The sequence below is a fragment of the Anopheles cruzii genome, chromosome 3 (genome assembly GCF_943734635.1).
Source record: "Anopheles cruzii chromosome 3, idAnoCruzAS_RS32_06, whole genome shotgun sequence".
Classification (NCBI taxonomy): domain Eukaryota; kingdom Metazoa; phylum Arthropoda; class Insecta; order Diptera; family Culicidae; genus Anopheles; species Anopheles cruzii.
In genome coordinates, this window is record NC_069145.1 from 77,067,296 (window position 1) to 77,091,830 (window position 24,535).

The 24,535-nt window shown below is 49.8% G+C and overlaps 2 protein-coding genes across 2 annotated transcripts; one reads left to right on the forward strand and one right to left on the reverse strand.

The window, feature by feature from the left end:
* Positions 1 to 9,321: 9,321 nt before the first annotated feature.
* Positions 9,322 to 9,944, reverse strand: LOC128273594 (uncharacterized). Its single transcript, XM_053011598.1, has 3 exons — positions 9,862 to 9,944; positions 9,704 to 9,793; positions 9,322 to 9,631 (listed from the first exon to the last, which is right to left on the reverse strand). Exons 1-3 carry the CDS (start codon positions 9,940 to 9,942, stop codon positions 9,551 to 9,553), a joined length of 252 nt encoding a protein of 83 aa, XP_052867558.1. The 5' UTR covers positions 9,943 to 9,944; the 3' UTR covers positions 9,322 to 9,550.
* A 4,447-nt stretch (positions 9,945 to 14,391) lies between these two features.
* On the forward strand, positions 14,392 to 24,535 carry LOC128273545 (probable G-protein coupled receptor CG31760). The gene is made up of 10 exons (XM_053011537.1): positions 14,392 to 14,610; positions 17,246 to 17,432; positions 19,192 to 19,390; positions 19,465 to 19,629; positions 19,693 to 20,262; positions 20,654 to 21,062; positions 22,155 to 22,363; positions 22,592 to 22,841; positions 23,154 to 23,449; positions 24,484 to 24,535. Exons 1-10 carry the CDS (start codon positions 14,392 to 14,394, stop codon positions 24,533 to 24,535), a joined length of 2,556 nt encoding a protein of 851 aa, XP_052867497.1.

Here is a 24,535-nt window from a genome sequence, read left to right on the forward strand (position 1 = left end):
CCGATAAAAATCTACAAGACACCCCGAACCCGGACTAGCCGGGAAAGTATGTATCCAAGCTTCTACATCGAGCCTTCGAACCGCTCCGAACGATCCCAAAGTAATGAGTCTTCGACTCGTCTGTTACTCATTGTCCGCTTTCAAGACAATCACCAAGATCAAATCGAGTTTAATCAAATTTCATGCAGGCGAAGCACGAAGTTTCAAATTGTTAGTAGATGGGGAATTCTCGAAAGCCTTGCAAGACCTCACAGAACCAAGAGAAGAGCAAAATCGTGACATCAATTCTAGACACGTACCAAGAGTGATTTTTTGTTACAGATCCGGTTAAAATGCCCTATCTTTACAAAATGTTGAGTAAAGTTGATATAATCTATCGTTTTACTACGAAAAACGTTGAATTTGGTCATTGTCGGAACTGAACAAGTGAAATCAATTCAACAGTATCCGTGGAAAATCTACAATCTCTTGAACTTTTTGTTCGATAAAAATCCAATCATCAACCATTTTGAGGCTTCCAATGTCAACTGAAACAGATTTCAAGAATCAACAGCCTACTAGCGTAATTTACTCAAATTCACTCTTCTTCCTATGTAGACTTCGGCATCACTCATTCGAGTGGAAAAGCCAAGGTTGGCATGGTTACGAGAGAAATTTCAAATCAAATGTGGAATGCACGAAGAATTCTAATTAAAACGCTCCGTTATTTCCTAAAATCCGGGTCAACTTTGTCGATGCACGTCCTGCGGGGTTCGCTCGCAAATCTTGGCAACAGGTCAGGGCGGATATTCAACAGGATAGTCTCGTAGTAAAAACCGTAAAGCCTACTGGATGCCACTCCGATTCAATGAGTGGTTCATGTCTGTATCTTAGACACATATAGCCCGTCCTTTGGACCGATGCCAAATAGTGCAGCCCTGTATGTTCCTGGCCGTATCGTGTGCCGTTTGCCTCGTACATACGTGCTCCTTCGGGACAGTAAATACAATAGTTTACTTCCGTTCCATCCTTCGGTCAATTTGCTCGACAAAAACTCGTTTGCCTTTAAAAAAAACCTACGAAGGTATGGGACAAAAAACAGTGAGCCCTACGTGACGCATCGTGTAGATGAAGATTTACAATTTAAAACATCTCTACATCCCCGAGGCGGCAATTAAAATCTCTTATTAATTATTTCAATTTCCCGCGCGGCACGGAAATGGCTTGCCGGATAAACAATGGCGCGAAGCTAGAGAGAGAGAGCTTCCTTTCCGGTTTCTTGGTCATAATTATAAGTATATACGAAAGCGAGTCCTGAGGCCGTGTATGGCGTTCGCTCTGCAGCCGAGCGCTTTGCGGACTACGGCGCTTCGGGGAAAAGGAAAGGAGTGGTGCGAGCGTATTTGATTTGTCTTCCAATTTGTCAACGTCAGTCCTGAGTGCTGTGCCGATCTGAACCGCGCCTTTAAACGCCGGAACACCCGGTGGTAGATTTTCATGGATAATTGACGATCACACCCTGGCTGCGTTACTCAAACCATTTAAGAGCTTTACCATTCTTCTTTCGAATCACACTTATTACCATCACGTTTATTTTTTGTAATAATCCACATTGTCCCAACAAACTGCTTGACAACATTACATCCGACTTCTGCATTAAGGCTGGTTCCCAGAAAACTTCCACAACGAACAATTGAAATAAAGTTGTCATCTTTGGAAAAAGAATAGCGATGCTGTTGAACGCTAGGATTAACCTTTGGACAGCTGCTAGAGAACTGAGTAAATCAGATCGAAAACAATGGTGCTGCTCTTAAAAACGTAAAACAATGAATAGTCTCTCCAACAGCCGATGAAACACTCCGCCAGCTCGCCCAATGACCCCCCAAAGAAGCCGGTGACAGTAAACTTCATCTGTAGTACCGCCATTAATCGATTGCGCTCGAAACGATAGCGTCAACCGTTGGAATGCCAGCACTTTTGGCGACCCTGTGAACCGCCTGATTGAAACGTTTTCTTTCCCACTTTTTCCGTTCACTTTTCCCACTCGATTGCTAGCATCTTCATGTGGCTCCCCGTTGGGGGCGGTGCGCCCGTAGCATATTGGCCGCCACATACCAGCAGTGTCCTTGCCGCAACGCTCGGCTTTCTCCCCACTCTCCTGTCGCGAGTCCTTGCGCGAGCGCGCTATTGTCTCAATTCGATCGTGCCGTTACGAGATGAAAGTGGGAATCCTTTCGAAGCGGTAGCCACTCACACTATCGTCGCCTGATAGCGAGGACGACCATTTTCGTGCCCAAGCCCGCTCGAATGCCCTGTGTCAACACTTGGTAAGCTCCAATTTGCGAACCGAGGGCCGAGCTGCCGAGAGGGCTTAGTGCTGGGTGTACGGTTTTGCGCCGGGCGGTTCTTTGGCGCACCAACGTTTCACTATCCTCGCTGTCGCTAAGCCGCGAAGGGATTCACAAAATGTGCCCGACCCAACGCGGAACTAATCTGATGGTAAAAGCCTTCGATCAGCACGCGTGATCGGGAGATTGTTAGCAATCCGTCCAGTCCCGCGGTGGCCATCCTGCATCCGGTGGTGCGCGAGTTGATTTATCATTTCCAACCAACTGCCATCTAGCGATTGAAACGATAGCACTAGTGGACCGGCCCCAGCTTATCTACCAGCCCCTCCCACCTGGATTATGCCATTGACAGATGCCGGGCTGGGCCGGCTTCATATCACGCGCCACATTCAGCGCGTCATTAGCCAGCACAGATTGGACGTTATTCAGATTCACTAACGCGTTTGATTTCGTAATCAGGATCAAACGCTCTCGACCCTTTCTGGTCCTTCCAAGTAAACGCCACAGCATTTAGCAAATGGGCCATTGGCCCGATAACTTCATTTGCAACTTCCTGCTACAAAGTTGCTGATTCTGACACTGGCAAGCTTGGGCCTTTTGCGCGTGCCGCTGCTGCAGTGGGCCGGCCTAGCGACTTGGTACGCGACACAGTGGTTTATTTTGTGAATATAATAATTAATGTGAAGAACGCGTTTTCATTAGCACACGAACCAGCCATCAACGGTACGTTCAATCACTTCCTACTACCAGGCGACTATTACTTTTTGCTCCTAATAATCACGCTCTCGACGCTCAAACGCTCGTAAACCACGGGTGGGAGTAATTTTTAGCAATTTGTTGAATTACTTCAATTAAAGGAGGGAGAACCAGGCCTTGGGCACGGCTGCCATTTTGCAATTGTTAATGGACATGGCGACGGCTTGCGTCGGCCACAGTGGTTAACGTTCTGACCGCCCGCCCGCCCGCCGAAGGTCGGTATTCAGTCAAAATCATTAAAACACCATCAGCGTTCAGGGCGGAACACTCGCGGCTCAGCACTCTCTGGGGAGAAAATTCAAATTTATTTTGCTCCTGATTTATTGCCGCAATAAAAAATGAGAGCCTTTCATTACGCTAATTGATCTTTGGCCACGGGCTTCATTTATCTCACCCACGCGTACGGAAGCGAGAGAAAGAGAAATGGAAAAATTCATACTAACAAATTCGTCCATTGCATGCGAAACCGTGTTTTTTTTTCGAATCGTCTTTAAATTTTTCCTTTCTTTACTTGCAGGATGCGCGTGACCACGGAAAGGTGGTGTCTGTGGTTCACAAACTTTGGCGCCGCCAACGGTTAGAGGTTGTTCATAAATTGTCCTAAAATCTAATACCAATGACACTACCGCCTTGCCGAAGTGGGCGCTTGCCCTTTAGCTGGTGGCCAATCCTTTGATAGAGTGAACCCATTGCAGAGTATCAAGCCCACCGATTTTATGGCATCGGAAAATAGTAGCCACCAGCCCAGTCGGATCCTATCCGGTCAACACGTGATTTTTGTATCCCTTTCTCGAATGGAGCCATTATCATAAATAGTGTGTGAGGGTTTGTGTGCATGTGTGTGTGTTTATATTTGTAGGCGTACGTGAGCCGTCGTCGTGTCAGCGTTTCCAAACAGTCACAGTGGTTGCGTATAACGGAGAGCAAGAGAGTCAACAATTACTTGTCACGTGGTTAAGCTGCGGCACACACATGAGTGTTTGTGATGCTGCGTGTCAGCGGTTTTTGTCAAGCAAAGCCGCGACACCCCAGTAGCGCCACCGGCACGACGCTGGTAAGGTTGACGGGAGATAAAAATTATGCTACGTGCAGGTGCGCCAGCAGATGGACCAGCGATACTGGGCCAGCGACAGCGTGAAAGCGCTGCCCGGAAAAGCAAAACGACGTAATACCGTTACGTTCATTAAACGGCTGGTCAACGCGGCATGCCTTCAACAGGATCGCTACATCAACTCCCAGTCGTTCCGTGGACATGAGTGTAAGTATCGCTCGTACCGTAAACCCTTTCCATTGCCTGTATTTTAGCTTTGTCAGCCAATCTTGCATAGCAATTATCATTCTTAAGCCAGACGGTTAGGATGTTTTCATTCTTGAATCCTCCAGACTCCAGACCTTTGCTGTGGCTCAATTACCCGCGCGACTGTTTACGTTTAACCTCCATCCCGATTGTTGCCGATCCCCAACTTTTCTCATTTATCTGCGGCACTCTTCCCAAAATTGACAATTAACCTTAAACAGCGCCGCCAAATGGGAGTGCAAAATCGGCCGAGAGTCATAAAAACAAGTATGACGGCGCATTTATCGTCCGGCTCACGAGTGTAAGCAACCGTGAATCGCGGCTGCAAAAGTTACGAGATTTCTATCGAAAAACTTTTTACCCACCGTAAGCAATAGACAACGGGGCCCGGGCCACTCGGTCGATATAAGTTGTGGGATCCACAACAATAACCAGTCCCACGGTGTTGAACCCCCGTTCGAGGATGCGTCATCTTTAATGTCTCCCTCGGCGCATGATAATGATAAATTGTATTGAGTGTTGCCATTTGAACTTTTACATCCAAATAACTCACCACGGGGGCGGCTGGAATTTTGTCAATATCATTAAAATGGCTTCGAATCGCGCCGTCTCGAAGATTACCTCACCAGCGCTTCTCGCGTAAGTGGCTTTCCTCGATCCGTGCCGGGTGGAGGGATGCAAAATTCCGGAAACACTCGCGACATGATCGATGTTTGATGTAGACATAATTGCCACATTCCACAGCTTAACATTCCGTAGCTTCGTTCCGGAGCACCCGGAGCTCGCTGCGTGTCCCGTGCCAAAGATAATAACCTTAACGGCACCGATAAGTGACAAAAACCTTTAACTTTGAGGTAAAGCGAAGCAAGCCACCGGCTGTTTTTTGCCGCTTCCGGTTTGAAAGGATATACTTTGCCAGCGGCAGCGGAGTAACGGGCTGAAAGTAAAATTAAAAAACTTTCCAACTTCCGGCGCGAAGCGACATGAAATTACTTATCGCGCAAAACGCGAGGTGTATCGGCCGGGCCGGAATCGCCGAAGCTCGGGACAGCAAGGGCTCGGGACGGAAAGTCGGTACATTTTTCCGTTCTTTCCGTTCGCCCATCACGGGGATCCGCGGACTGCGCGTACTAGGTGAGGTCCTAATCGGATTCTCTGTTTCTATGCTACCAAGTCAGAGGCAAAAACATTGCGTTGACTGTAAAAAAAACGCATTCCACACGACGACAACGGGTATGGTGTGCATAATTTAGGCATAAATCTTACTTACGCACGGCTCGAGGTTAATAATGTAGCCTTAGCCGAAGTGCTTTTTGCTGTAAAAATCGGCAAATTCGGCAAAGGCGATTCCGGGCGGACTAAGTCCGGATGAGGTCACCGCAAGCCGGCTCCCAGCAGGTGTAGGCATTAGGATTACAAATCCAAGCTCCTAAGGTTTACGAAATCGATCATATGGTTGGCCAACTTTTTCATTACCAAGCGAAAGTACTGTTGCTGTGAGTTTGTGGATGAATGCTCACGCATCAACTACAGCCCGTTGTAGCAAGATCAACTACATCGTTGTTCATTAGCTCCACTGCTCGCCGTTCCCACCCACGGGGCAACACGGGCCATCGGGCAATAATAGGCTCACTTTCGCTGAAATGTTCGGTCCCAAGCTGAGCCCGTGTAAACAAAATCATCCGGATTACAGTTTCTTGACAAATTCTCTGTCCGCATGCTGCGCGGATGCTGCGGATTTCGTGTTACAACCCGGAACCCTGCTCCAGGCCATTCGGGCCGTTCCTCGTCATTGCTTAGGCCTTTCGACCGTAAAACAAAGCCCCTTTCGTCGAGAAGTTCTTTTGTATGTTTTTAAGCGAAACATGTAGCCGATTTACGTCACGGATTGGGTTTTCGTTGTCGCTGCTGTTGCAGAGTACAAAGTCGACGGAGGCCGTACAAGACTTAATTAACGGCTCCTGAATTGAAGGAAAACAATTACACTTTGCTGGATGTAAAGGGTTGCCAAAGGTGGGGTAGTCGAAGCGCCTTTGTTGACCCTTTCCCATGTTACATAATTTAAAACGTTTCGGGTCGGTTTGGTGCTGTTACATCATGCATCGCATTGTTTTTTTTTCCTTTCAGCAATGTAAATGCCATTATGGTAACGTTTAACTTGCCAGGCTTTTAAGAAAACAATTTTCAAACAAACCCGACCGGAGCGTCGGGGCCAGGGCCTACACTTCAGGGTAATTCATCTTCTTCAACTTCTGCTGTAGCGCATAAAAAGAACACAAACGAAAGCGAAATCAAAAATCAAACAAACCAATATCGTAAACAATACGGGGAGCTTCTGGCGACGTCAAGGACACGTGTCTTCGGAAGCGAGCTGGAAGTGTGCGTCGTCGGCATTTCCGTTGCCGCGATGCCGCAACATAAATCACCGCGCGCGCGCCAAGCAAAGAGGATTAGCCCCGGCAAGGAGCAGAGAGGGCATTAGGAAGGAATACCACCACCGAAGCAAGAAAAACAGCATCCTTCGGTCGTGGTTGTTGTTGTTCTTTTTGCTGGCCATAAAACGCGTCAGCACGACGTCAGTTTTCGTTGTAGATTTTGCATTTCGATGGCCGCATTTTGGCAGGCCGCGGTGTGATGGCCACCTGACACCCCGGGCCCGGGCCAGGTAATAATAATATTCCGTAGCAACATCGGTGAGCGGAAAGCCAACATCGCATGAAAATGCGCATCGCTGCCCCCGATTAACCATCGCATAAACCTGTCGGCATGGTGCCGGCGTATGTGTGTTCCCGACCCCGACGAACGAAATCCCTATACGCTGCCGAGTCCTCGGCCAAATTGAATAAAGAGATTTATGCCTAGCTGCCGCCTATCACCGGCGGTGCGTGAAACAGGTGCAAAACCTATTGATCCTTTCGTGTGCGTGGGTCTGCCTGGGTGTACCGATTTTTTGTAAACCGTCATCACCTCGAGTGGGCGGTACATTGGATTGGCCTTCATCTCCAGATCGGGATCAGATCGGGCAACCCTTTATCGATTAAAACTCAGGCATGGCACGAACACTTGAGGCGAGCTGTGCAGAGTTGAGAACGACAAATTAGAGTGGGATTCAATCGAGTGGATTAACATCAAAGAGCATTCCGATAGTCAAGGATAATCGACCACTGTTGACGTGGGGTGTTTAACGGAATTGTTTTGATGGCATCTCTCAAAGCTTCATGCAAGGAGAGGGACCAATGTAAATAAAACGTTGATTTTAGAACATCAGCACAATGAAGTAGATTTGTTGGAAACTATGGTTTACACAAGCCCGTCTTTTTAACATTTATCCAAGACCTTGGTTATCACATAGAGCTAACGCTATACATCAATAGTTCGATTGTTGCAGGAGTTTATCATCAAATATTTACTTTCTGGCCACTCTCCGCGTAAGATGTGCTGCCACGAACTGCTTTTCGAGAACGCATGAAGCTAATAGGCTTTATTTACCGAGGGCTATCTTTTTCCCCTTTTCGGATACGAGCCCAGCTTTGGACCACATGGGATTGTAGTGACCACTCCTCCGACCGACATTCCCGTGCAGGGAAACCACATGAAACAATCCTCGAGAGCGCGAAATGGTGGTTAACCTTGAAGAGTTCGTTCGATCCGGGAGTCCGAGTCCGACAACCCAGGACCCAGCAACCACAAACACGAGGGCATGGCCCGGCAAAGACTTATACTTTTTTGTGTGGCCTTTGGGTTTCGGGAGGGTGGCCAGAGGGCGGTACGTTCGTACGGTCTTAACCATCATCTTTGGGCATTACGGCAGATTTGTTCGACGCTGCTGTCGTCCTTCACCGTCGCTTCCTGCGGTGGACGGTTCTGGTGTGGTGTCGTCTGTGGCCATACTTTCGACACTTACCCTTAAATGGGAGCCCTTCGGCCGGCAGATAACGGCCAAATCAGCCGGTGCCGCCGGTAAAGTTTTGGACCAGCCCTTGGCACCCGTATCTCTGTCGCAGCGCGGTCTTACGGGGGCGGACGCAGCACTCAGTCTGTCAATTTGGGGATCTTAAGTCCGGGAGGTTGCGTTTTTTTCTGTTCACTACCCCGCCGTAGTTGAGACCGATGCGCTGCGCTCGATCGAATCGATACGTTAAACCTCCATACTCAGCACGGTTTTCGGTGGCCCGGAACCGGAAACAGGATTCGCAGGCCCACGAAACAATAAGGACAGTTTTTTTGTCCGGCTTTCTTTTAATACCCCTCCCGGGGAGGGACACACGTCTGCCAACCGGTCCCGGGACGGCCACATGATATTACTTTCTGGAGGGCGGAGAAGTGGCCATTCAGAGAAGTGGCTCGGGCGCTCCGACGATGCTCCCGGGACGCAGTGTTGTAGCGCGCGCGATGGCAAAAACCATCAACGACTGAAGTGGCAATTATGCAACGTACGTCCATCTGCAAAGGAATGCCACACACACACACACACACTTGGACTTTTATCTTCACTTTCGAGCCTCGGCTACTGACGGGGACTCCCGGCGCGCCATTGCAAAGCCATCCGGCCATAAAACTTGCCGGCGGGATGTGGGCGGGCTGCTGCTTCGGCAGCCCCCTTTATCCCTCGGGTTGTCTGCCTCGTGTTGGCGAACTCTTCCGACATGGATTAACGGTGTAAATGAACATTTCATTCCCCCGCACGTTTCGCCCCAGACATTTAATGACCTTTCCAGCGCGCCAAGAACGTTTCGTTTTGACAAACATTTGTTAGCGGCAAGTGGCGGTATCGTGCCGTCACCATCAGGCGAACCGTGGCCGTGGGGGATGGATTCTCGCACTTCAAGTGGCGCTGGCGGGCGCCCGTTGTGGGCGATTGGTCCTTAATTAGATTTAAAGTGAGCAGATTAAGTGTATTCGTGATTTTAAACGGCGTGTGCGGGCCAAGATTGAGGGCAGGTTTAATGTTTATTTGTTTTTTGTCTTTCGCTAACATACAAGAGATAAATTGTCGGTGTCTTTCTTTTGCAAACCCGGGCAGCTCCAGACTTCGAGCCTTTGGAATACTTTTTCTAAAAAAGCTTGTGATTTACGATCAGTCAGCCATCGATTCCAAGTATCATGTGCGCTGACACGGCGCCCATTTTGAAGGAACATTGGCCAGTCATATTTACGGCCCCCAGATCGATCATAAAAAGCACTCCGTTATTTTGGACTCGACGCAACGTTTGCCAAACCTCTTACAGTCCGCACAGCTTTTTATCCTGGTCTGGTGGAGAAAGAAAAAAAAGATTCGTTATCCAACGATTTTGTTTTGCACGAATCATCCGAATAGTGTTACCTGTCCGATGCAAGAAATTCCCTTACTACTGACAGTGCCATAGACACAGTAATTTGCGCCGAAACTTTTACACAGGGAACAGGCTGGGGCCTGAAACAAAAGTCGTCAATTACACTGTGTATTGTCTCAACCCTTTCTCCACCCTGGCGGTCACTTACATATACATACACAATGGCGTCAGCCACGGCAGCCGTGCATAAAACGATGGCAAACAGGATACACACACTGGTCGGCTTCATGTTCGCTCTCATGAAACGTTGCAAGAAATGATTAACCGAAGCCATTGGGCCCGGTTCTTTTATATGGCTGACCAGGGGAATCACACTAAACGAGTTGATTCATCTTTCGACGAACGCATTCGTTTATTGTGCGTAAAAACGGGCTTTTTCGCACAAGAAAACAGATACCGGTCTGTGGCCCTAGATAAGGCCCTGTTCAGCATCGCCAATCATGTAGAACAACTCATTTCGATTATGATGCCTGACCTTCACCTGAGTAAAATAAACTCAAACAAAAGATAACAAGATAATTTTGTATCGAACATGCACCTTTGCAACAATGAGCAACGTTTCAAAAAAGTAGAAAACATGTAAACAACTGCCAATCAAAAACAGAGGAAAACTTTGGCCTAGATATCCAGAGGGCCCTAAACTCGCTGAGGCTAGAAAATAACGGTCGAGCATCCGTTATGAATGAGTCTTTAAATACGGGTTACAATCGATCCGCTTGATTGAACTCACAGTTCACGCAGCTCTGTTTGTTAAAGCAAGTTCGTCAACCGGGGCTGTAAGAGCGACACAGTTTAAGATCCCGAAGGTTCGCTGACAATCGAAAGATTCGCGTAGATAATAAAGTACTTTCCATTGCTGTGCTTAACAACATCTTTGATTGATGGAGTCAGATCGAACGCTTTCCCATTGAGTAAACATCGGGACAAAAAAGAAAGGTCCACCGCTCCATTGGTGAGGAAAGTAATCGATACGTCCCATTTTTTGTGCTACTAACCTACCTAAAATCCCAACCACCCAAAGCAGACCCAAAAACCTTTAGACCCGAAGCACAGAACTCGCAATAAAATTGCTTCGAACGTAATCGACTGGGAACGACTCTTGCATACATTTTGGCGTGAGCTTCTCGGTAAACTTCAACGCCGTTTGGAAAACGGGTCTTCGACTCAATCAGCTTCACACGCAGCATGATTATTTCCTCTCTCGGGATCGCCCGGTTTGCAAGTGTGTTTTGAAGAGCATCAATAAACTATTTTCATGATAACGGAGGGCTGTACACACTATCATGTCGTCTGCCCGGTCGTACCATTACGGCCCTCGGTACTCGATCTACTCGCGACCTTTCGAGAGTACACTGTGTAGTAACACACCACCGGAGCCAGGGCCCGGACCGGGTCATTCGTTTGCCTCCCGGAGGATTCCAGATAAAACGACCTGGCCCGGCGTAGGTCAGCACACACGCAGCAGGAAACGTAACGTGCCCGTCTGCAATGGACACGAGCGAGCTAATGAACACTCCGGGTCATGCACTTCACCGGCAGCTCCTGGCAGTGGCGGCGGTTGACGGCAATGGCACACTTACAACCAGACACACACACACAGGAGTTGTCCTGCCATTAAACGGGGGTAGCAAGTGACAGAGTGTATGTCTATAAATATCAAACGACAACTGGACGACGGACCACCCTATCCACGGTGCCAAGCGATGGTGCGCTCTGGCACGTAAGCTGGTAGTCTTCGGACACGCGAAAAGAAAGTTCCACTGTGTCCACCGGAGGGGTGATTTGGTGAATAAGCAGGCTCAATTAATAACGGCCCAAGACTGGCCCAGCCATCGCTATGCCACGACGATGCTCTATGCCAATTCCAGCTGAAAGGCCACCACCTCGATACAGGCTAATGGTGGCCTCATTTTTTCTCAACCCGCCGTCGAAACACTATGAAGTCGAATCGTTTGGCCCGTGCCATAAGCCAGAGCCAGCTTAAGCATTTTGCTGCTACCTGGAGTCTGCTGCTGCTGGAGCTTATTTGTTCAACTGCAGCCATGGCAGCTTCAACGGCGGGTCTTCAAACAAATGGACGAATTCGCCTACATTCTGCTGATTTTGTTGAAACCACACGCTTCGGCAGGCGGTTCCTCCTCGAAGGGGAACCACGAGTAACAACGTAAGCCGTTCAACCGATGCACAATACCTACATCGCTACATCAAACAAGTGATATCGAGTGTACTTCAGCCTGTTGTGATTTCACAAATTACAGCGTTTTATTTGTCATTTTCTAGACCATAAAGCAACCCACCACCGGCGTAGTTATGTAGACTCCCGAACGGCGCGTGCACGTGGTTTGTGAGTCGAAGAACTGAAACGATCACCAAAAAACACCCCACCGAAGGGCACACGCATTACAAATGGATTCGTCCTCACGAAGCGATGGAAAGGGACTTACCAAACCGATGCATTTGATGTAGGTCTTCGAGTACACAGAGCATGACTTCGGCGTTCCGTAGATACGACACAGCGAACAAGACCGCGCCTACGGGAAACGGCAAGAGATTCACAGTTAAGCAATCGTCAAAGAAAGTCGCTATTTGGTCGAATGAATTGATCTCACGTAGATAGAAATCGAGGAGGGCGCAACCGCAGTGCAGCTGCAGGCGGCTACGAAGGCGAACAAAATCAGAACCGTCAAATGCCTCATGCTGTCGAATCCGAGGTCGTTTTCGTACTAAACCGCAAACTGGGGATTCTGGTGCCGCTGCAATGTCATCCGGCCGTACGCGTGTTGACTCAACTGTTTAAGCTTCGCTACTGTGCTGAGGTTTTCATTGTCGGATGAAGAGTATTAATTCCCAACCCGACCCGTTGATGTACCAACGTACTAGTCAGCTGGATGTCCTTGATGATGTCCATGAAGCTATTACTGTTTTGGCAGTTCTATTGATTCTGTACTAGGAAAAGATGCAGTACAGTGAAGTCTGAACACTCTACACGAATTATTCTACTAATGAAAGTCTCAGCAATTGGCTATCAAACCGTAGAACTATATTCCCTTGAATTTTTAAATTTCAATCCAACAATCATGCAAGATTAATTTGAAAAGATGGTTTACAAAGATACCTTCAACTCACAGCTCAAGGTCTGGAAAATGATCGCACGAACAACTCCACTGAGCGGAATAGCATGGAGCTAATTTATTGTGTGCCCGAGAACTAAATTATGTACCGCGTCCGTGGACGATTGAAAAGAACCGAGAACGGAAGTCGGAGCCCGCAGCGGGCGGCCTTGTGAGCAAAGCGCTCAGTAGTCAACTACAAAAGAATAACTTTTTTCGGCGTACAGTTCGGTGTCGTTTCGCGTCGTCATTTGTTCGGAAGAAAGTCCAGACCAACAAAACGGTGGAACCGGTGGAAGGCTCAATGGTCCACGAAATTGAATTCCCAATTCCCGCGCCACGCTGGCGGAATGTCCAGGAATGTCAATAGCGCCACCGCCGAACGGCACTTTCACGCCCATTCCAGCATGCGCCACAAAGTTTTACTTGAGGCAAAAATCTAATACCTATCCCGGGGGGAAGTCGATGATCGGTGTACGGATTGATTTCGTGCCAGCCATGATAAATGTGGTGGCGCGTCCTTGGAACAAACTAAAACTAGAACTCATTAGAACGTTCACTACGTACCGCAACCGGGCCAAGCCTTCGAACATTCGAGCTGCTGGTTCGCAGTATACCGATCGGCATCCGGCAGTTCGTTTATTGTCAGGCTCCCGATCGGTTCGGTTCGGAGTCGGCTCATCAACCGGCTTTCGGAAGGTGACGAGATGGCGGGAACAGCTCATCGACAGCCCGGCCGGCCGCAATCAGTGTGACAGGCGCCCCCCCGCAGCCGTAGTAACGGGCAATTTGTCGACCGATGAAGATAATATATTTCTTTCGTCGAGCGTCGAGAGATTGGTGCGCCATCCGAAATCGCTGAGGGGCGCTGCTTCAACGCGAAGATTTTCTTCGCTGGGTTCTTTTGATTCGTCAAACTAATGAAATCGCTTGAACGATAACACGCCAACAGACAGCAGACCCGAACCGGACCTGCTCGACACGTCTGCGAAGTGTCTGCTCCGAAAGATAGCAGCCACCAGCGCCATAATGCAACAAATTCTATTACTGAGCCGCCGGCAACGAGGAAGCCTTCCTTCGGCGCCCGACACATCTTCGTGGTCCTACGCCACCGAGGTCCTACGCCTTGAAGTCGGAACTTGGAGCCCGGAAGTGGAACCTGGAGTTTGCCGATGGCACATTTAGCTTTTATGCGCCGACCATAAGAGATGCCGTAAAACTGTGTTCTCACGCTAATGATGGCACCCTGTTTTCGTGGCGCACTTTTATTCCTCATCAACTTTCCCCGGAGATTTGCGTAAGCTGTTGTAGAGAAAAGTGTAGAGTCTCCTAAAAATGAATACACTTATTAAATATGGCGACGCCGGTGGTAGTGGACGCCATCAGCGTGCGCTCCACGAAGCTAGTGCAGGGAACTAAATCTAGAAACGTTCGCATAAACTGCATTAGCGAGCAAATGTTGTTTCATCCTCCCGCGTAGTACCCGTTTCCGACTCCGACTCTCATCTGTTTTTCTTCCGTTTTCTTTATTCCATTTCTCTATTCCGCAGGTCACATGACTCATCGCGATGCATAAAATTGCGTTATGGCCCTGGTTAGCCATAGCTTGGAGATGGAGAACCGTCATTATATTGAATTTGTTAGCACAAAACTTGTGCGCCGGCTCTGTCCTGTCAAGTGGTTCAAAAACAAACGATGGAAGCAGCAGCAGCAGTGCGGAAATTGACGGGGCCACGGCCATCTACGGTGACCCGCACGCGCCGATGGGCCAAGGACCGTCCGCGGAGGTAAGTGAGTACGTGGTCCGGGTCCGGGTGGAGGCCACCCGCCACCAACCGTCATCAATCAGGACGTTGCTGGTGTTTTATCATTCATTGTTGGGATCGGCAAAAAATGGCTTTACTATGCTGAACGTGCTTCGCTAGAATTTTTACATGGGTTGCCATTTACTGTGTTTTCCAGTTCGAATTAGCAAAAAGGTTATTAGAATGCCCCAGCTTTATTGATGAACAGACGAAAATTCAGTAAGAGAAAGTAATTCAGGATAATTCGAAACTTAAAGAGATTCAGGAACAGTATAGGATGTTGGTCTACGTCGTCGCACAGTTTATAATCAGCTGGGATACCATTTCGCCATAAAACCACAAGGATTACAGAGGACGACTCATAAAGCAAAGAAACATCGAGCTCTCAGCTGACGTTATTCTCTTTCCAAAGCACGGGACTCCCCAAATTATGGGGCAACCCAAATAAAAAGTCATTCAACTAAGACACGGCACTCGCGACGTGTTAAGACCACACCAGAAAAGACTCTTTAAAAGAACATCTTCTTTATTCGTTTATTGTACGGTAAACCCAGATGTCCCCAGAAAAGTCACGCTGTGCACTCGCTGGGTAGTCACTTGTCGGAACCAGAATTGATGGATCTCCGAGCGCGGTTTCGCTCGACACAAATCGTCCATTAGTCAACATTTACGTTTGACAGCTGTCAAAATACCGCCCCTTTGCGTCGGTGCAGCGTTTTTGCAGCGCTTCCAGTTAGCAGTTTCCAGCTCCGTTCCACTCGGGACCGGAAGCTCCATTCCACGAGTCGCACCGGACGCACTGTTCGCACCCTCGGGAAGCCTTTTTTGCCGGCACAGGCGACACAGTTTCACCACCGTCCGACGAAGACGACGGGATGGTTCGATGAGCTGCGCCATGTAACCAACCGCCCAGGGTTCGCTGGCCGCGGCTGAAAGCTATTTCAAACAATTGAGCCACTTTCTATTTGCATTGTAAATACCGTACCGGCAAAGGCACGGGCACGGGGAAAAAGCACATAAAGCACGCCAGCGGCGACGGGACCGGCCACCCCTCCGCGAACGGGCCGCTACATCAAAGATCGGGCGCCCAGGGAAACGGGAAGAAGATATTTATGCAGTCGTGCCCGGATTGGCGCATAAAATATTTAAAACACCTCACGAATGTGTCAGTGTGTGTGTGCCGGGGAGGATGTGGGACACCATTGAATGGAATGGCCCGGCCGAAAGGACGAAAGAGGGCGAGAGAGTGGCCGTGCTTCAAAAATCGTTTCCCTCTTGGCCACTTAAAGGAGGGCGCTCGGGCCCCTTAAATACCGATGAAGGAGACGCAGCAGCGCATCTACAAGCCAAAGGACACACAACCCGTACCTCACGCACACACACACACGTGGGCTCACGTGGGTAGCATTAAGCGGTTTTACACGCGCCGCGCCGGATGAAGACCGTTAACCGCATCCGCATCCCGAAAAGACTGAAGATGAAATCTCGTCCGAGCCAATTTCGTGGACAATCTGCGGTGCTTTATTAGCACAGCGTGCCAATCTTGTGTCACGTTTCTGCTGTCGCCTTTTTTCCCCTTCCCGTTTGCTCCGCCCGACAGTAAGCCCCGCCCGGGCAGAAGGAATCGGAAACGGATGCTAATCGATTCCGCTGCCTGATTCGCGAATGCCCCCGACCGGCGGCCGACGGTGACGACCGATATCTGCGGGCCGTTTTTCCCATCGACACACAGGCCCACAAGGAAAGAGCTCACTCACCCTCGATTCTCGAACCGGAACAACCGGGTGGCCCGGCCCGTTCCTTGCCGACTCGATTAATATTTCATTCGACGCGTTGATTAGTTTCCTTAGCAGCAAAAGGCGAGTACGAGAGAGAGAGAGAGAAAGGCCTGCGGGGCATTTCAATAAACGTGTCCTCCGGGGAGGCCACGACGACGAACGGAGCACCATCATCATCATCAACCAAGACGCGACCCAAAAGCCTGGTGCCGCGTGAATAAATCAAGCCCAGCGTTGGGCTGTCGGACATCTCGGACCAGAAAGAAGGAGGCCTGGCTGGCTGGTAGGGCCAAGAACTGGTTGAAGACTGTACCGTCAGCGAGTTGCTTTCTTAATCCTGTGGTGGTGGTGTGGGTCGGATACCCTGGTGTGGCATGCTGATTGAGTTGACTCAGCCTCGCGTCGTCCGCCGCCCGAATCGGGGACACACGACCAGAACAGTTCAACTACTAATACATCAACCCCGTTTCGGGGTGTCTGGCAGGGAAGTTGAGATGAACGAGCGACATAAACCAGAGAGCGAGGTGGTGCGAAACCTAAACAGCTCTTGCCGCAGGCCGCAGGTAGCTCAACTTACAACCCGAGCCTCGTAAGATAAGCTTCTGCGAAACGGCCCGGCCCCGATTACATGGCTCGGGATGGCTTTGTGTTTTGCTTGCCGCCTGTGAGGTCTGGTGAAATACAAACTCTCGGTACTGATAGTATTACATATCGAGTTGTTGGTAAACTAAAAACCCAATAAGTGCCCCCGGGCGGAGGCGCTATGTATCTGAGACAGAGAGTTTTCGCGTATTAACCCGTTAAACCATTCCACCTCCATTGTTCGCCCGAACTCCCAGGAAGCCATCGAAGACTCGCTGCAAACCATCCACGATATAGCGACGGAAAACCTGGGCGCACTCTGCCTGACGAAGCTGTACCGGCCGCTCAAGATCACCCTCAACCCGGAGCGCTACACCGGAGCCCGCCAGAAGGCCGACCTGGCGGCGGTCGTCCTGCAGGATGTTGGGGTCTCGCGCCACAATGGTAAGTGCTTCCGCCACCGCCAGCACCACCAGCACCGGCGGCATCGATAATTAACATATCTCCGGTAACGTCCGGCTCGGCAGTCTCGGAACTGGGGCGCGCCCTAACCGTGTTAAGAGCAGCACTTTTCACCTAACAGCCCTTGACGATTGTTTAAGATGAATGATTAATGAACCACCCCACCACCGGTGCCGACGTTGCCGTGGCCAAGGAGCTAGTGCGTCACGCGTATGTAAAGGGAAGTTGGCACTGGCGTTCTGCGAACCACTCAGCCAGACTTGCTGGAGTGGACTGCCGAGGAACCCAGCCGAGAATGGACGGGACCACTTACGGAAGAAGCTTACGCACCACCCCGACGGCACTAGTAATCTTGTTAGGAAAATAGTTGAATTTAATGAGTCCGGTACCTAGCCTTTGCGTGCTCGATTTCTCCGCGAACTCCGCGATTTAATGAACTGCTACTGAACATCTTGAACTATAGGCCCCGGCGCAGTTCTATGAACTGTCCTTCAGGGTGTTGAAGTTTGTAGTATTAGAAAGCTGTGAAGTAGAGTAATTTTTCTTCACAGCAGAATGGTCAGAACGGGAATAGAAACCGTAACCGCCGTGAGCATACCAACAGTTACAATAGTTCGCCGAACAATTCCTTCTTTTCAGTTATGAGACCGACCTACTGTATAAGTAAACTCTAAGTTTCCTTAAAGGACAACAAAACCGAACCATGACGCTGTTTGGCAAAGAATCCTAAAAAAAATAACCTTCAAAAAGCTTCGGGGTGACTTTATTGAATAAGTATATACGAGGTGTGTTGAAAAAGTAATGATAACTTTGTATTTACGATTTCCGATTTTTTTTGTTGCGTTAGGTTGCTACTCGTGTCATTTGTGGTGTTCGGCCATTTTGAGTAATCAGCCAATTTTTGACAGATCTCTCAGTGATGGGCAAATTGCCTGAACTATAATAAGATCATTCCTCGAAACAGTTTCGGCCTCGGTAGTATAAATTGCTCATGTTTTGTCTAACGTAGAACAAGTATCGCTGATCTCATTGTTCACTGTTTTTACATACTATTTTAACATTTAGGTTCAGAACTTTTATGATGCCTCAGAAGAATACAAGTTTACAAATGTCAAGTGAGGACGAATTTTGGCTCATCGTCGATTTTTGTCTGCTCCAAAAAATGGAGGGGCAAAGAATCTGTATCAAATGAGCTTAAATGAAATCCCCGAAATCACCCTATATAATCGAACGCTTCCAAGAAACACTGTTTTCGATCTCCAATGAACTCATGCGGTCCTCAGCGGTTATGAAGTCTTTGGCGTCAAATTGCTACTGACAACTGCTATGGACAAATCTTAATAACATCTCAATCATTCGTTAGACTTCGTCGAAGCCACAGATAGATCGAAAATATTCAGTCTTAACAAAAAACGATGCGAATGTTCCCTTGACATTGGATTGATGGAAACTGGAATTCCACCACAATCAACTCAATAGGTTACTAATTTGAACCACGGCATCCCCTGAACCATCGTTACTATTGCCCAACGGTCGAGCCACTTTGAATAAAGGAATGGAATGGAATCCAGGGTTTTGGTCCAAAGCCCAATGGTCCAAGATGCAATTCCAAAATTTGTCTTTTATAACTTAAACTACCTACTGCTGCACAACGGTCTTTACCGAATATCCACCTTCACCGAATATCCTCCGAGGCAAGTCGATTCCATAGTAAATCGCCCTTCTTACACTTCCTGCCCAGGTCTGCTCGACGCCCTTGCGAAGGGTCTGCTTTCCGACGCCCACGTCACCAGCGCCCGGATACTCTCGATCAACGTGAGCGACGGCATGCTAACGAACTCCGTCTGGTGGAACAAGGAACCGGGCGGGATGGGAACGCCGCTGCGGATCGAGGCGGACGGGATCGCCATCGGGACGAAGCCCGATCCCACCTACCCTTGGTACGTGACCGCCCCCTCGTGCATACCTCGGCTCAGTAATTAACCTCAACTCTGGTCCTACGCTCCGATTGTAGGTTTGAAGATGAGACGTCCTTCCCCGGATTGCGGTCGCCCAAGTTTACGCCACCGCCGCCCGACATCTCGTACCGTGGCTGGTGGACCTACCCGTACTACTCGTGCGCGCAGAAGAAGTGGATCCTGTCCTACAGCGTAGCTATCCCACCGATGGGCCGACACGGGTAACTAACCTCACGGGTACTTCAGCCACCACACACACGAAACTTACATTGTTTCTGTCTCAGGATTCGCGGTTTCCTCAGTATCGACATCAACATCAACGATCTGCAGGTGAACCAGTGCAACAACCCGAACCGGTTCGAGATCCTTAGCTACAACCAGCACCTGCGCCAGTACTACCCGTTCGTGCGCAACCTACGGCTGGGCGAGGACGAGCAGCTGCGCCAGATCGAGGCGTTCCACGGTTCGCACAAGTGCCACGTGCACAGCATGCGCTGCGAGTACCGACCGGTGGTGACGAGCGTCGTCAGCTCCTCCCAGCAGGGCTTCAACGGGTCGTTCGCCAGCGCGAACGGAACGTCCGGCCTGGTGTTGGCGGCGGCCACCAACCCATACCAGACCGTCATCAGCGGGTGGACCCGGGGAGCGTACCAGTGCAAGTGCAAGGACGGGTTCTACTCCTTTCGCCACCCGGACGGCTTCAACGGGAGCATCATGGAGGTGGCGTACCAGGAGTACCGTGACAACGTCAGCTACTACTACAAGGAGGTGTTCGTGTGCGTGCGCTGTGCACCCGGGTGCGCCACCTGCACCGGACCCGAACCGTGCCTGGCCAGCTACAACTGGGCTTTTAGGTGAGTCTCCGTAACCGCTCTCCGATCCGTAGCTGAAGGCGGTAAATTCGAGAGCAGGAAAGACAATCAGAACTCTCATTAAGTTAGTTAAGTTTTATAGCTTGTGCCAGGATCGGTTCAAGTTTGTCGAAACAGTTGATTAATTGCATCAGACCAAAACAATTATTTTACTTCTGTTCCGTCGGAGTCAAGGAAATGCTAGCAGAGAATATTAGAAGAGCGTCAAAATGTTGGTTCAATCGACCACTCTTGCATTCGTCCTCGGTATCTCTCACACTCTCACTGACGTTTCGGCTTCTGAACGGGAAGCTTGTCCATCGTTCCGTTATCCGAACACAAATTCCACAATCATTAAACCGACCGAACGATGCATCTCTTCCGTTTCCCACAGGACGACGCTACTCACCTTCTCCGTGATGTGCGCCGGGTTTACCGTCGTGCTCGCCCTCTACATGTACCAGCACCGCAAGGTGAAGGTGTTCAAGGTGGCCAGCCCGATCTTCCTCACCATCACGCTGCTCGGTTGTGCCTTCATGTATCTGGAGATGGCAGCCATCTTTCCGATTCTCGATACGTACTCGTGCATCGCCACCAAGTGGACGCGCCACATGGGCTTCTGCGTGACGTACACGGCGCTGCTGATGAAGACCTGGCGCGTCTCGCTCACCTACCGCGTCAAGTCGGCCCACAAGGTGAAGCTCACCGACAAGCAGCTGCTCCAGTGGATGGTCCCGATACTGCTGGTGATGTTCATCTACCTCGGCACCTGGACACTCTCGGCACCCCCGACGGCCGAGAAGGTAAGCCACGGCTGCACACACACACACGCAACCGAGTTGATCAACGTTTAATTCACCTCCGGTGACGAGCGGTCGAGAAATCATTAAGCGGAACCCCTGCTCCGGCCGGGTCACCTGTCACATTCCGGGCGTGAGCTCAAATTATGAAGGGTTCCCGAGTGGACCCAGGGCACCGCTTAGTGAAGGATGTCGTGACACTGGCTGTCTCTCTCTCTCGCTCTCTGTAATCGCCATCATAACAAATGGATTACAAATGCATTTTTTATAATCCGCCTAATTAGTCCACGGGGTGGCCATAAAATTATTACCACCAAACGTGTGTACCACGTCTTTTCCTGGTGCCATCGCTAGCCAATGACCAGCCATCAGCTCAGCAATAATAGTGTATAATTTAATTCTATGATTTTGGCCCATTCTCGAACAAATTTATGGAATTGAAGCCCTCGGTCGATTAGATATAAGTATTATGTGAACCGTGAGCCCAATTTCTCGTAACTTCTTGACTCTTGTATCGATTTAAAGCATTGCAGAGAAATACGATAACTAAAAGGTGTACCAATAGCACCGTGTGTGTAAAATGCTGACTTATTTCTTCTTTTACAAAGGGATACGCTATAATATCCACAAATTTATAAGTTTTAGTAAAGGTAATGTTGCTAATAAAATCTTCTTAGGATGCAAATATAATTGAGAACTTCCCAAAAATCTATCTCGCGGATTCTCGCAGTTCAAAAGTGAGCCATTTACCCAGCCATCGTGTTCGCCTTTCGACTGAAAAATCGTTATTATATTAGTTAGAGAGATTTATATTAATTATATCACTCAAAAACTAACAGCCCATTTGCACCGAAACATCCGCTCCATCTGTGTCGGTGATCGGTTTCCACTTTAATGGCCGTAAAAATAATGGTCGAATAATGGATTCTTTGCCACTACCCACTCAAAAGGTCAAACAATCATCAAGCGAAAGCCCGGCTTCGGCTCCCGCGAGATAATAAAGTTTGGGCCGGAGTTCGGGCGTAATTGGAAATTAATTTGCGTCGATTCGTTCACACGCTTTCTCTCTCTCTCCCTCTCTCTCTCACCCAACAGATCGAAGACCAGCACGGATTGATATTCAAGCAGTGCTCGTACAACTGGTGGGATCACAGTCTGGCGATCGGCGAGGTGCTGTTCCTGGCCTGGGGCATCCGCGTCTGCTACAACGTGCGCAACGCCGAGTCGCTCTACAACGAGGCGAAGCTCATCTCGTACGCCATCTACAACATAGCGCTGGTCAACACGACGATGGTGGCATTCCAGTGAGTAAGAGGGCCGCCGGTTGGGGCGGTTAACCCAAAACCCGGGACCGATATCGATTATAGCCCCTTCCCCTTGGAGTGGGATTTGGGTCCGGTCCGGTTGAGTTGTGGGAATTCATTTCCTCGGATTTTCAGCAACCGCCGCCAGCCCCGGCCAGCCACCGGTGCCGGCTTTTCACACGGAAAAATTAATCTTCGCCCCCCGTGTAATCTCTGTGTCCATTGCAGCCTGTTCATTTTCCCCCAGGCGGGACCGGATATTAAATACTTGCTCGGCTTTATACGGACGCAGCTCTCCACCTCGGTCACGATCGCGCTGGTGTTCGGACCGAAGGTGCTCCGGATACTGCGCGGCCAGGGCGACCAGTGGGACCAGCGGGCGCGGAAGCGCGGCATCACCGCGTCCTTCTCGCTCAACGGCATCGGCCTGGTGCCGGAGGAGACCGCCGACCTGTACCAGGAAAACGAAGAGCTCAAGGTAAGCGAAGGGCGACGTGACGCGCCGCGCGGTCCTTCAAACCGCAAATGGGACGGCAATGACCTTTCAATCCGCCACCCTTCTCGGCTCGGGGCTGGGGTTGAGTTTTCACCGTTTCACGTAACATTTGCATCTTTTTCTCGCACACCCTCACCCTATTTTATCCAACCGCTTTTCATCGGTCGGCTGCACAATTACGCTGGCAATCCGCTTTGTCGTCCCGTCGGGCGCTACGGTCCGGTCCGGTACCCGAACCCAACCCAACCCGCAATCAAACCCCGCCCCTCGGACTGGGTGGTTGTTTTCCCGAAGGAAGAAATTCAGAAACTCGCTGCTCAAATTGAATTCATGAAAATTGTTCACATGGAAATGAACAATCGCCATCTGAAGCCGAAACCGGGCGGCTACTTCACGATGAAGAGCCCGCTCGGCAAGTCGTTCGGTGGTGGCAGTGGCGGCCTCACCGGCAGCGGTGGCTCACACAAACACAAGCAACAGCAGCAGCAGCAGCCGAAGGACGACTCGCTGAAGGAACACAGTGGCGTCACGGAGGACGGCCACAGTGGCGGCACCAACAGCTGCTACTCCGGGACGGCCAACTCCGTCGGGTAAGTTTCGGCCACACACACGCACCCTTTCCTGTTGGGACCTGTCGATCAAGATTGGCCCACACCATTAGTCGAAGCGAAACCGTCAATTGATTTTGCTGGCAAGGAGGAACCGGAAGCTCGTTAAAAGTTTGGCGGAACCGAGGCATTAACGGCGACCGCGACCGCTGCACAGGCGAGCGAGTGAGTCGCTCGTCAAACTTCGCCAGGAATTAACTGTGCGAATGGCCAGGTGTCGTACACGTGCCCAGCACGAATTTGAGCGCCATTTTTTTACCAACCCCCCACATTATTGCTAATTATTGTAATGATTTTTGACATATCTTTTCGGTTGGTTGCAACCAGGACCAGGCGTCTCCATCGAACTGCACGAACCACCAGCCGCCTCCATTGAACTCGAAACCAACCAGGCGCCTCCATTGGAATAGTAAATTGGCTCAATAATACTTACTTTGTACTTACTTTGTTTTCATGTTCAGTTTGGCAGCACTGTTGGGACAGAGAGAACCATAAGGAAGACCCAAAAATGGCGTGCTGAACGCATGGTAAAAATAAAAATATCAAATCTCACTTTACGGATGCACCTCAAAACGGGTTCGCTTTTACTAAACCCGCCAGCCGCTTCACTTGGCCTCGGTAGAGCTGCCGTACGCTAATTGGAAATGTGAATACGGTACGGCGTGCTGGCTGCGCCTGCCGGATACAACGGGGAGGTCCCGTTTTGATTACGAAAGTTGAACGGTGGAAGACAAGGGTTTTTTTTTACCCTAGCTAACTAGCTCCAGCCGTGCCACCGTCTGGCGGCACTGGCGATGGTTTTTTACCCTATGTGGTCGCAAAGCGCAAACTGAAAACGATGCCTTGCAACGCGGCGCAAAAAAAATATGGAAAACACAGCTTTGAACATCGAGTGAGAACTTTTACATTTACACATGTAACCTCCGCCATTTCACTTTTTGCTCTCTCTCTCTCTCCCGCTCTTCCTCTCACACACTTGATGGGCAATCCGTAAAAAAACGCGGTCACACCAACAGCTACACACCGCAGCCACCAGCCAACAGCAACAGTGGCTCCGAGAAGGTATGA

Bases quoted from the DNA above. Each gene is read 5' to 3' on its own strand.
- LOC128273594 (XM_053011598.1), bottom strand. From the start codon at position 9,942: ATGAAGCCGACCAGTGTGTGTATCCTGTTTGCCATCGTTTTATGCACG. The intron at 9,794-9,861 runs GTAAGTGACCGC...CTTTTGTTTCAG, and splicing joins ACGCCATTGTGTATGTATAT to GCCCCAGCCTGTTCCCTGTG. The intron at 9,632-9,703 runs GTAACACTATTC...TTTCTCCACCAG, and splicing joins GAATTTCTTGCATCGGACAG to ACCAGGATAAAAAGCTGTGC.
- LOC128273545 (XM_053011537.1), top strand. From the start codon at position 14,392: ATGCATAAAATTGCGTTATGGCCCTGGTTAGCCATAGCTTGGAGATGG. The intron at 19,630-19,692 runs GTAACTAACCTC...TTTCTGTCTCAG, and splicing joins CCACCGATGGGCCGACACGG to GATTCGCGGTTTCCTCAGTA. The intron at 22,842-23,153 runs GTAAGCGAAGGG...GTTTTCCCGAAG, and splicing joins AGGAAAACGAAGAGCTCAAG to GAAGAAATTCAGAAACTCGC.